Raw genomic sequence first — 13,787 nt, forward strand, 5'->3', positions numbered from 1 at the left:
ACACTCACTAGAGAGCTGAGCATGACGCCAATTTGTTGATCTTGGTCCGACAATTTATCAGGAACGGACCAGGCGTCCCTTGCTGTAGATGTCTTCTCTCGCTCCGTGGGTGCATGTAGCCTCTGGAGTTCAGGCCAAGCGTCAGCTGCCGTGCTGTTCGAAGCTCATTTGTCCTTGCAGCTGATCGGGCATGGCCTGGGCGGGAGAGGGGGTGGGGTGGTGATGTACGTGGCTCGCGTGGTACAGAGGCTTTAGAGGTTCTTGAACGGCGCCAGCGGCGACGTGATCTTCGTCGCGTAATAGATGCTGCCGCTTCTGGGTGAGACGAGCGGTCCGTAACCATTTTCTTCAAAATTGCCATTTCCTTTCGAATTAAAGGGCATTGCTTTGAGGATGCATCGTGAGGGCCGCTGCAGTTTGTGCCCTTCAGCACACTGGCCTCGCACGTGTCAGTGGTGTGGGGCCCCGCACATCGACAACATACGGTAGTGTTTTTGCACACACTACTCACATGGCCTAACTTCACGCATGTCCAGCACTGCAGCGTTTTTGGTAGAAATGGGCGAACTGCGTGTCGGAAGTGGCCCACCTTTACATGTGTTGGGAGGGATTCGCCCTTAAACATGATCTTTACACACCGTGACATGCCGAGGTGTTTGCGATGACGGTGTTTTCTGTAGCTGGCTTGATTAAGATCGACATATAGGTGTTGGGAATGGTCTCGTCGACATCGTAAATTACACAATTACTGACTTCTTTGCCCAGCGGTATATGAGGGTGGACTTTCATCCCGTCAAGTTCCGTGACCTTGCGCAAAGAAGCTAACGCAGCCGCATGTTCTACGTCAATCGCTAGGAAGTTCTTACGGGTATTTACTCTGATGTCCTGGATTTCATTCGGAGCCAGCGCCTCTAGATGTCGAGGCATCTCAGGTTATCCGTGGCGAGCACTGGCCCGAAAAGGATGGTGAGTACCTCGGTATTCCGCGAAGACCTTATGGTGGACGCACTCGAATTTGATGATGTGCTGACAAACTTTCTCTTTGCTTTTCGGCTCCGCACCAGATCAAACGTGTCGTCACAAGATTCTTCACTGCTGACATAGTACTGCATGGTGTCGTCGCTGTCAGTGTCGCTCTCGGTGCCGTTGGGCTTATTGGAGGCAGCCGCCGCGGGCACTCCCGAGTCCGGCGGACGCGCGTGAGAGTCCATCGCAACTAAGCAGGAAACAGCAGTTCACCGGCAAAGTCCAAGAAAATTCACAAAAAAAGTCGAGCTCTATGCAACTATGTAAGACAACGAGTGATATAGTAATACGGGACTTTCGATGAAGTACATTGTGCAGGCGAATAATACAGTCGCATTTAGGTCTGGTAGGCGGCAGTGTGAGAGCAAGGCGAGAAAAAGCGGTCATAGCGATGAAAATTTAATTGAACGGCTTTACTTTGCACTGACTCGAGTTTATGTATGTTACTGGCGTGATGAGGGGGCAAGAGAGTGGACGCTTAATGAAGTAATGGTCTTACCAAGCTTTTATGAGTTATTAGTTCAGACTACTTAGGTGCGCTCTTAAATAACTGCTTTAAAGAGCGTAATTTTCATTCTGCTTTCGAGCTTGCCTATGTGCCTGTGCCACTTCAAGTTACCCGTGAAAGTTACGCCTGAGTATTTGAATTCCTTGACATTTTCCCAGATATTGCTATTGTAACCATAGGGGAAATTCTGTGGTTGAGTTTTCATTTTAAAGGTCATCACTACAGTTTTCTTAAATTTAACAGCCATTTGCCATTTCTTACTCCACTTACAAAAGAGCAAAAATGCCTTGTTTAAGCTCTGTTGGTCACGTGGGTTAGATACAGTGGAGTAAAGCACGCAAACATCGGCATAAAAGCTTATTCTAATCGAATGATTACTAATAGCGTCACCAACATTGGTGAAATATGTAAGAAACATAAGTGGCCCCAAGACTGAGCCTTGGGGCCACTTATGGCGGGTGGGGAAATCCTTGGGGCCACTTACGGCGGGTGGGGAAATCATTTCCTTACGACTGAAAAGGGGGGTGGGGAAATCATTTCCTTACGAATACGTGAATACCTTTACGCTATTGCCTATGTGCATTTTGCCGATATCAGAAGAAGTACTGCGCATGATTCTATCGTTGCCGGTGCACTGAATAGGCCTGCCTGGGCACGCAAGAACATGCACAGAAATTTGCGCAGACAGTAATTAGAGAGTGTTAGTTTCACGTACGCAGGAGCTTTGAACACGCAAACATGAGTTATACGTGCGGTATACGTGGCGCACGCGTTGGACGCTTATAGTTTCGCGTACGCAACAGTCTGTGGTAGGAGGCCTTGGAAGATCGTTGCTTCCGCATGTCTACTTGCACCCTCTAGACAGGAATGCTATTTCAGTCAAGTTCGTTCAAGACGAGCCGAAGTCGTAGCCATTGTGCGATTCTTGCACCTCGCAAACAGCGCATCCCTGCTACCTAGTGCGGTGTTCTCTGCGTGGTCCTAAGCTGCAAAATGCCTCCCAGCTTTCTTTGTGATCATCATTAATTATCTGGGCTCTCGTGAACTTCAAAAAGCGCGAATACGCAGCACAACACTACGGTGACTAACCACACGCATCATAGGCACGGTTGGATGCGATCTTGAAACTGCTCCCGGCTGTTTCGAGATATCGCGTGAGCAGCTCGCAGAGCCGGTCACGTACGTGGGGCGCGCAACGCAAAGGCGCAGATAACGTGAGACGCGACGGGGCTCCCCACGTTCTGCGCATGCGCATTTCGATCCCGCAAGATCTTCACGTAAGTAGCGCTTCTATACGTCAAACTAAAGCTGTCTATCATTTTAGCCCGCCTGCCGCTAAGATCAAGTACTTGCGCCAACTTGCGTGATCCGATTCAAAAGTTTCAGACGGTAATCGCAATGTCGGCCCATAACTTGCACGAAAAGAAAAATTTTCACCGACACTTTAGACTACCGACGACATCGTGCTTACGGTTTTTTCACAGCGCTGAACTTTATACAAATAGAGCGTTACGCCGCTGTTGCTCGGCGCGCGCAGGGTAAATTCATGGATGTTTTCTAAGGAGGTCTCGTGCTCGGGAGACTGCGTTTTAAAACCTTACGCCATAGCCGCACTGCTTGGAGGCGCTTGGAAGCATCAAGGTGCTTCATTTTATTATGTCTCCGAATTGCATCCACTCTGCCGTTTCATTGCTTTCATAGTTGCTTGAACTAAGCAATACTTCGTCTCCCCGGGCCGTTATTCTAATGTTTCTCCCTACCTTATTCAGCCCACCAGGGTCATTGCGAAAGTGACGGCATAAAACATTCTACTTTTATTTTAATATCCTTCTTCCGCTCAGAAAACATGCATAGAACTATCAGACGGCCGCCCCGCCTCCTCAGTATAATAAAATATGATGTAGCATGTTGTTGTTTGGCCGATACGAAACTAGCAGCCGCCATAAAATAAATAACTCGGTGTCCGCTGCTCAACTGTGTAAAAAATAAAATGAAATAAAATAAAAATAAAGAGAAATTATGAACGAAACTAACTCGACACCGAAATGTAGCTGATTTTAATCGTTATTGCTTTCCTTAATTCTCCTTCTTATCATTATGTATTGGACATGCTGATAAAACAAATGAAACAAACTAAAATTTCCTTACACGAGGTAGCGAAAATATATATCTTCACATATTTTGCTTAAACGTGCGAGGCGCTGCAAGTTGTGAAGAATATTCAGCTATAGTATCGTACAGTACCTGAATGAACTGAAGCAAGTAAAATCTAAGGGGTGACGGGTAAATCTATATGTGGAACTCTACCGGCAAATAACTTCGGGAGGCTTTCAAACGCGACGAATGGTACACATGAAGATGGTGACATGAAATCAACAGTGGTCGCGAGGAAGCGAAGCTTCAGACTGCATAGCCAACGTTTCGACAAAGAGATTTGCATTAGTCAAGGCAATAACTAATTGCCTTCGCGGTGTTTATATACGTACTTCACTCTCCTCCAATAAGGCGTGGAGCATAAGTGTGTACGAAAAAGGGAAGCCAGGAGTAGGACTAAGCGAATCAACAACGCGTGGAACTGGACTAACAGAATTAACGGAGGAACCGTCCGTTCGTTCTATTTGTCATATCACATGCGCCATTATTTTATTTTTATTTTTTATTTATTATACCCTCAAGGTACAGTTCTACATTGCGGAGGGGAGGGGCAAGGTAAATACAGAAGAAAATCGCACAATAGTTGATTATAGAAAAAATTACAAGTACAAATAAGGAAAAACTTTCGAAGAAAACGTCAAATCTAAATACGTGGAATTCAATAATTAATAAAAAGAACACGAAAAAATAAGAAAGGAAGACAAAAACAAAAAGAGAATAAAAAAGAATTGCCCCGGAATTGTTAGATAGTTACCTGATACAATACATGGGGGAAAACATGGCAGAACGTCGCAAAACATGGTAGACAAAATGATAAGAATGGTAAATTGAAACTTGGAAAGCGTACTTGCACCATTCAGTTATAACATGTACACACAGAGAGAGTGCGTGTGGGTGAAAGCAAGGAGAGGGAAAGTACGGAGGAATTCCAGACGAATGTCCGATTTGCTACCATACACTGGGGGTGAGGAAAGGGAAAAATAGAAGGAGGAAAAGAAAGATGCAGTGATCGAGCCGTGCGCGCGCGCAGTAGGATGCACAGCTGCACTACAATCGGTCGCTGAGGCCAGTGTTACTCAAAAACTACATTAGCGCACGAATAGCTTTCGGTGTCATCGGAGGATGGGGCCAGGTTTTAAGAAGTTTTGTTTCATGAAATGTTCTAGGCAGTAGAACAACATGCACCAAGCAGCCCAAATTAGCCTTACTTTGCAGGGTTAAGGAAGATGATGTGTTCAAATGGAGGCATTAGTTGCCAGCGTGAGGGGTACGTGTGTGCTCTGTACTGAGGTTTTTCGAAGTAGGCCTGACAAAACAAAGAATGGCAGACAATTTTAAGGTGCAAACAGGCGGTGTCAGTCCAGTGGGCCTATGCTTTTTTTCACGAAGCCGGAAGTACGCCTTCGGCAACTAAAAAACGATATACAAGAAATCAGTTCTATCAAAAAGTATCTAGTTAGAAGTATAACGCGCGTATTGAAAAATATTCGACCATAGCCAACCCTTTTTGTCACCAGACCCAGCAAGTGTGGACGCTTGAAAAAGTATCACGCACCATATGTATTTTTTTTTCTCATTACGTGTATTGGATATTTCGTTGAAACCTCCAATAATGTAACAGGCGGGACTAGTTGGTGCACGTTAGTTGTCTTGAGCTGCGCTTTACAGGAAAAAACAAAAACAAAAGGCAGGCAATCCATAAATGAAGGAATACGAAAGCGCAATTTGCAAGGTGGGAAGCCTTCTAATCAATCTAAACTCAACTCTTCCTACCGGACAAAGGCCTCGACCAGACATTCTAGTTACATTCTTCTTTGAATGTATGTGTGCCCATGTACTAAGAACTAATGGGTCATTTCACATATCACCCTTGTCACCTATGGAGTAGCAAGGCGTATGGCCAGGCAAGCGTCTCTAGCATCCATTGAAAGACGCTTACATATATCCCTCTCCCTCTCAGAGGTTCGATGGCTGCGCATGGAGAGGGCGAGTAACAGCAAAAAACTGAAATAAAGACGAATTGCGGTTTGATGAGAGATGGCAACGCCTTCAAGAAGCGTTGTAACGGACCGAAAAAACACAGCGGTATAGCCTGGAGAGGCTGGCTGGATGGGCGAGAAACACGCTAGCAAGTCGATGCGCGTGTTACGTGAGCAGAAGATAAATAAGATGCAGAATGGGAACGCACCCTAAAGAGGCGCAGCTGTGTAAACGAAATCAAATACAGCAAAAGAACATACAGAAGGCCCATCCTGGCCGAGACATGGAGGAAATTGGGAAAAGTACAGCCAAGTTTGGCGCAATGGCTGAACCGGCTTTCGATCGGATATTAAAAATGCATCAGTCGTTTGAAACAATAGCAGCTGTTTCGTCCAATACGAACAAAGAAAGAGCGACAGAAAACTCGATCTGCGGTGCCCCGTTATTCTGAGCGGCGCCTTTTGATTCTCGCACTTTCTCTCCGGCAAGGAGTTTCGCCTTGCTCCGAACAAAAACGGCACTTGGGTCCCTGCTGGCTCGATTTTGTTTCAGCCTTATTTCTTTCTCTCGTTTAAGATCGCTGACTCTTCAAATTGACAACAGCTCGTGCAAACTGGCGTTTCTTTATATGTATAAAAACTCGTAAGACAGTACTAAGGCAGCAAAAAGGTGGCAGAGTGACAAGTTTGCACGTGGGAACATGTCGTCAATGTGAGGCTGATATCTTTCTCACTATGGTACATAGGCGAGAGCATACATTTGACGAATTTGGCTTACATGGTGTGTCATACCAGGATCAACAGAGGGGTATAGCCGCTTTATAGGAGCAGCCTTCAAAAGTTGATGTACGACCTAAGGTCTTTCCATCTCAGAGAACATGGACTCATTGACAGCTAATATATGGGCTTTCTAGAAGATGGCGTTGTCCATTTTGCTTCGTATAGAAAGATTCGACCTTCGTAAAAAAAGTGTGATTGTTTTTTAGCCTTTGCTGTACGGCTCTTATTCTTTCCTTGCGCCCTCAGGAGCCTGTTTTAATTCCGTTGTTTCCTAAGGTGCATAAACAAGTTTCGCTCGAACGGCGACGAAGATTGGTAGGTCACATGGACATGGGTAAATGAGAAATATGCTCTCGTTGTGTTATTTATTGATAGGGTCTCTGTACTAAAGACATTTCTTGCAAAAGGGCTTACGTCGCGTTTAAAAGTGCCAACTTAGGCAGAATTAGATCTTGTCCGGTTATACCTACCACAACCAAACTGTTGTTATTATTGTCCGTATAATTGTGTCGCTAATCATTAAGTGAATTGCTTAATCGATCAATAAAACGGCTTATGCTTTGTCGTTGCGCTTGCTCGGGACCTCCTAAAAAGGCACCTCTCCTTAACACTTTGGAGTTCTCTAAGGGATCTGTGACTTACAAAACTGAACTTGTCGAGCGTTCAATGACTGGCGGAAGCACATTAGCAGAAATGCGGCTTAATTAGTAGTAATGCATCAGCTACAAAGTACGCGATGCAGAAATAGTTACTAGCAGAGGAAACAGTTGTCGCAAGATGATTCGTATAGCTGATAACCCAAGGCTGTTCTTCCTTATGTGCCCTGACTATGGGACAGGACTGTGTGCTGGTGTGTTTCTGAGTTGACTTTCAGTTTTAGTGTGATTTGCAGTGATTTCTTTTTCATATATGTGGCCTTATTCTTATTTGCGCATATCTGTGTGAAAGGCAGTAGCTGGCGCCAATTAAAGGCGCTGACATTTCCTCAGAAAATTAAAGAAGCCAAGGCTGCTGACTTGTAGTTTTCTGCATGCACCCGTATTTCATAGCATTCGCAAGCCACCAGTATAATAAATTGCGTGTAACTCAGTTCCTTTATTTCTCATAATTTTTCAATTATTTCCCTTTTTAGTAAATGTTACAATCATCTTCCTATCAATAAACGCTCCACTCGCTGGAAAAGACAATGACCCAGTCAAAGTCCAGAGGACTGCCTAAAGAGTGGAATACAATGCCTTATACATCTGCCACGCTTGAGTACTTCGCTAACTGGAGTGGTTTACTGTTAAAAATGAACAGCCACAAATATTAAGGTAGAGGACTGTCGAAGCGTTCGTAAATTGGTACACGACATGTGAAGTTTGCGAGCTACAGGAGTACGTCTTCAGTACTATTTAGTACGATTCCTACCCTTATACTCGAGTCATGATAGACATCAAGGACAAAAAACAACTTTATTCTCATTTTATGATGCAAGATTCATTCTATAGTCGTTATAAAAACCCAAGTAATAGAAAATTTGTTAGTCATAAGGCTTAAAGATTTATTGCAAGGGACATAGCTCTGGTTCATCCAAATACATGAACAAAACAAACGGTTCTCATAGCGCAACCTCAGTTATTTCTTGTATGAACTCGTAGTATTACAGATAGAACTAAACGGTGGTGTCACTACCTCATTCTACGACAAAATTAAATACATGAATGCCTGTTTGTCTACTACTACTACTACTACTACTACTACTACTTATCTACTACTACAACAACAACAACAACAACAACAACAACAAACAGCGGAGCTGATCGGCACCTAGCACTACCAAGTTATCCCCAGCATTTTCAGAAATTTATGGACTATTGATGGATTATCGATTAGTTCCTTATTCCCTATTGATTGGCTATCGCAAGGTATTGTCCACGTATTTTGGTTAGGCTAAGCACTACCAAGTCATCCCCAGCATTTTCCGGAATTTATTGATTATTGATCGATTATCGATGAGCTATTGGTTGACTATTGATTGGCTATCGCAAGGTGTTCGCCACGTATTTGGGATAGGCTTAAACGCCTTCATTAGTTCACAAGGGTATGTGCCATTGCGCTTGGACCCTTTCTGCGCGACCGCCAAGATCGGCCCACATTTTCTGTTCGCTCTGCGCGGAGTAACGGTCGGCTTAAACAGCTCCGCTGTTACAAACTGGAATCGCAAAACGCGCCCATGTGGGGCATTAAATTATCGAATAGAGCGTAGTTACAGCTGCCTCGTGGATGTTCAAGCGTTGATGTCGCAAACATGTCACGGTTACCTGTCGCCCCGCGCTGCTAAAACACGAGGTTAGCGACCACGAGTCTTATTTTAAGTGATAATGTGAACGCTCATGACGCGAAAAGAAGGAAAACGTCCAGGTGGGGGGATCAAAGTGCGTTTTGAAATTCATATGTAAGATGAAGCAATATTCAACATCCAGTGAAAGCTGTTATTTCGTTTTTGGGGTTTAGATTGGCACCACTGTCAATGTTATATTGATCAATGATGGAATGTGTATCTCGTGGATTGGTAAAATATGTGCGTCTGTTTCCATGAAGTTTGTGAAATTACTTTAGAATTTACTTTCGTTTCGAATGGAACGAATGGCCTTATTCACCCTGTTGAAGTGTGTTGAAACTCTTCAATCTGTGGTTGGCAAAGACACATATATAACTTTTTCTTTTTTGTTCACATGTTGTGTCGGACCAGATTTCACGGACAGAAAGAAGGGTGCATAAACTAAAACGGGAATTTTCGAATAGCAGCTGGCAGCGACATGGCTTGGCACTTTTCCTCTAGGTTCATTCTAAGCAGAAAAGAGCAGTGGCCCGTTGAAGTATAAGCAGTTCTGTTCGCGAGGAAAAAAAAAAAAAAAAAAAACGGCCAAACGGCCATTCATGCCGGCTTCATCGTCGTTTGCGCGAGGGAACGTCTGACAGTTTTTAGTACTTTTGTAACTCACTGATGAAAACGCAGTGCTTTCTTTACGAGCTTTTCGAATTCGCGCGCAGCCAATGGGTCGGCGTCATATTCACTGAGCGTTGTATTGCGAAATGTTTAATTTCAAATGCAGAAGCTCATGTGGTGACGCGACCTCTCGGTCGGGGGTGACATTAAGTACAAGTTAGTGAATATCGCCGAGCTGCCGATACTCTGTCGGAAGCACTCCTTTCAAAACAGTATAAAAAGATATTTAATAACATCTTTAAAGGAAAGTTTATTGAAGACTGTAGATGTGTAGAAAATCTATAAAAAAAGGTATTTTTTCTAAGGGCCTGGTTACAGGTATAAAAGTACTTCGACCTCTGAATAACACAAGGCGCACACAAATTTGAAATGTACGAAATACGGTTATTTATTAGGAATAATTTAGAATTGATTTAGGGTGCATCTGCTGAAGGCCAAGCTCGACGAGACTTCAATGAGGAAGAAGATAAGTAATTAAAGTTGAATAACGAAAACGCGTAGCTCTTTATAATCATCCCACATGGAACGTTGATTGGAATTATCGACTAATGGTAGATATACAATAATACCGTTCTGCAATATAACGAGTGCTAATACACTGAACACGCAACCAGCCAATCACTGCTTGTGCAATAGTAATGAGCTTAGCATACTCAAACGTGATTTTACTTTGGTTTGGTATGGTGTCTATCAGTGTCTACGGGGGTTGGCCATGAGTACTTGCTTTTAGAACTCATTCAACAACTCCGTTTACACTAATATTCTTGATATCTTCCTTTTCTTTTCTCCGTTTAAAATCAGCAAAATAAGATCGATCAAACGTGTGCCCCGAGTCTTTTCTACCCGTCGCACTGTACCAAGCCAAGCATTAATCACAGGCAGCTTTAGTTTTGCGCATCTACAGCGGGCAGTGTGTATATTGGCATTTGCATTCGTGTGGGGTGAATTACATAATTTTTTTCTACGTTACTTTTCTTTTTGTCACGGGCGGTTGAATAGCCAGAACAGCCTACTCTTACTGCAACTGGACACATCATAAACGAATTGTGGAAGCCCTACGTATGTCTTTATTCATTTCAGGATGCTGAAGTCGTCGTACTACATGTTATCCCATAGAATACAAGCGCAGCGTAAATAATTGTATCTTAATATCAATATAATGAGTATTTGCTTTTTCCTAATGTGTGCCTTCTGAGTCCTGACATAACCAACGTAAAGTTATCATGACATAGAAAGTATTGCCTTGATAGAACAGATGTGGTGACACATCGAATAATTCTCCTCCGCCTGGCTGTCTATCATGGGTAAGTATTGCATTCCTGGCAGCCAATAAACTAAGGAACACTGAAAATTCAGATATTATTCTTCGAAAAGGAAACGCTCCGAGTTCGGCGTCTTTCACTGAAGTAGCATTCACCACTGTCTACACAGGCGGCTGCATGTCTTCCTGAACTCGTTCTTCTACGCATTTATTTTTTGCAAGTGTATGGAATTTATCTACCGTTGTCTCTACCGGGTTCATCCGAATAAAAGGCTTTATTGAGCGCTTTGTGTCACAGTAGCTTTCCTTGATAAATTACCTGCATGGAAGTCATGATAAAACAAGAGAAACAATCCCAGGAAAATATCAGATGACTGCCTGCTGTGCCATTGTACCAGCTGAAACATGAAAAGCTATATATATATATATATATATATATATATATATATATATATATATATATATATGAGCAAAAGCAGTGCTTCATATTTTAATGGCTCTGTTTTTTATGGAGTTGACTTCGACTGTTCCTGCTGTTCTTTCTACTCGTTCACAGGTCGTGCAGGGGCAGCTCCACACGGGTGAGACGCCGCAGTCGTCGAGCAAGTTGTGACGATGTGTCCGTACACCAGCCCTCGACAGTTAGGCGTCTCGGGCAAACCCCCGGAGTGAATTACGGAGGTCAACTGCGCCTTCAACTACACATCGGAGCGCTCGCACGGAAGAAATGCGCTCCGACGAGAACTCCGAGCGCCGCCGGCCAAGCGCGCGTCACGCATGTCGTCAGTGCCGGTATACGTTATCCGCAGTGGCGTTCCTCCGGACAGCGATCGGCTCGGCGCTCGTTGTCTCCCTGATGGCGGCGACCGTCGCTTCCGCGGCAATATTGGCCCTGCCGGACCTGAAGAAGTCGCCGCAGCAGCTGCCCAACGTGCTGGCGTCGTACACGACGTTCAACGAGACGGTCAACTTCACTCACTTCGTGGTGGACACCGGCACAGGGCGCGTCTACGTGGGCGCCACCAACTGGCTGTACCAGTTCAACGCATCCCTCGAGCTCGAGGCCTCGGTGCAGACGGGACCCGTCGAGGACAGCGTGCTCTGCTCACCCTCGGACTGTAGCGGCGTCGAAGCCGAACCGACGGACAACATAAACAAGGTCCGTAGACATCAGCTTTGCTGAAACCCGCGGAAACGCATTGGCGAGGAAAAAGTTTAGCGCCATATTGATCGAAGCATGCATAATACTACAGACGAGCAATTCGTAATGCCAAACTTCTCCAGTTTCATGAAATGTTTTCCTGTTCTGGGAATCGAATCCGGGACCCTCAGGTGACTGTCGCTTTGGTATCCGTACTCGACATATAACTAGGAGGCTAACAGACGGCAGCATGAGGCCGAATTAATCTGAACCTCCGAGCGATAAAACATGAAACATAAGTTACATGAATTTTGCAAGCAATAAGCGAAGAGCGGGTTTCATGAGAACAATATTTAGATCTGACTGACGTTCAAAGCTACAACGAAAACTCTTATGGTTTCACGGATTGATTAGTAACGTTTTAATAAGAAAGTAAAAGTTATTCTTGTTATCGTCTTTGCGATTACAGCTTCGAGTTTGTCCACGTCATGCTCCGTTTTCTGGTTGCAGTAATTCACTGTATAAGTTTTCTCGCAATCGTAAGCACTTAATTATTTATGGCCGGAATTAATTTGAGCGTTTTTTATACATGTTATCAGTAAACAAAGCGCTCGTTTATTGCTGAAAACGATTTTTATTCACTGCACGCGTACTTATTTAGTGCACGCGGTAACTGCTTCGTGTGTTGTCCACCAACAGGTGCTGGTCATTGATTACAAAACTCGCAAGCTGATCGCTTGCGGCAGCATCCACCAGGGTGCCTGCCGCAGGCATGACCTCGACGACATCACGCAGCAGGAGGCCCTCGTATCCGTACCCGTTGCGGCCAATGACCGAAACTCGTCCACGTATGCGTTCGTGGGACCCGCGCACTATCACGGTGGTCGAGGCCCCATGCGAGTCTTGTACGTGGCCACAACCAACAGTCGGCAGGGCCCGTACCGGGACATGGTGCCTTCCATCTGCAGCAGGAGCCTGGATGAACCCGGTGTTCGTCGGGGCGCTCTCGGGGGCTCGTCGGACCAGCCCTTGTTCGCCATCATAGAGCAGTCCTTCTCGGCCACGGCGCGCGTGGACATTGCAAACCACATCAAGGATTACTACCTCGTGCACTACGTGTACGGCTTCCACACGGAGCACTTTGCCTACTTCGCCACTGTCCAGCGAAAGAGCCACCTGAGGTACGTACCTGCGGCGCTGTTCGTTGTGACCCTTGCGAGGGCGCAGTATTGTTCGTAGAGGGGTGTACTGTGGAATGGTTTCAAAGGCCGAGAAAACTGCGCGTTACCCAAGCTACAATTCTAACAGCGGCTATCCTGTCGATAGTGAGCGAGGTTGGCAATGTGGGCTTGTTGGTATGGTATCGTAACGCATTCAAGTAGATAAAGTAAGAACACGAACCCAATAAGGCATACATGACACTCACAGTTAGCGTTCTACCCTCGACGAAGACGAACCTCTTCGCCGATAAGTTGGCACTGTACACTTTATTGCTAAATCAGCTGAATATCACTCCTCTGCTGAATATTGTATGAATATAAAGATACATCGTACTGAGCGATGCTGCGATGCGTTCGACTAAAACTTCATTGCATGGAGTCCCCCCCAAAAACGTAGCAATATTTTTCGTGGCAGCGTCCAATTACCTGGAGGTGTTACATCATGATAACTGCGACGAATATGTCAAGTCCTTTTTCTCATTGCATGCAGTGAACTGTTCTCATAAATTATGGCGTTAAAATGGCGACCTTTGCTTTCCCTCTTAGCAATCACGGACGTTTCTTAAGGAAGGAAGATTAGAGCAAAAGACACACACACACACGCACAAGAAAATGCGCATAAAGCAGATATTTCGGCCGTTATTAACAGTTTCGTGTGGCAAAGCGTCAAGCGCCGTAGTGCTTACTTCTACAACAGAAAGACTTCAGGGTCATTAGTCGATCAAC

The 13,787-nt window shown here is 44.9% G+C and overlaps 1 protein-coding gene across 1 annotated transcript in view; it reads left to right on the top strand.

Annotated features, from left to right (window-relative positions):
- The window catches only part of LOC119460608 (plexin-B-like), a 213,812-nt gene that overhangs the window by 77,571 nt on the left and 122,454 nt on the right, over positions 1-13,787 (top strand). Inside the window, exons 3-4 of the mRNA XM_037721629.2 lie at positions 11,257-11,859; positions 12,541-13,022. Of these exons, the coding sequence (XP_037577557.1) occupies positions 11,428-11,859; positions 12,541-13,022 (914 nt within the window). The 5' untranslated portion in view covers positions 11,257-11,427. The remainder of the gene's footprint in view (positions 1-11,256; positions 11,860-12,540; positions 13,023-13,787) is intronic.

This window comes from Dermacentor silvarum, chromosome 8 (genome assembly GCF_013339745.2).
Source record: "Dermacentor silvarum isolate Dsil-2018 chromosome 8, BIME_Dsil_1.4, whole genome shotgun sequence".
Classification (NCBI taxonomy): Eukaryota; Metazoa; Arthropoda; class Arachnida; order Ixodida; family Ixodidae; genus Dermacentor; species Dermacentor silvarum.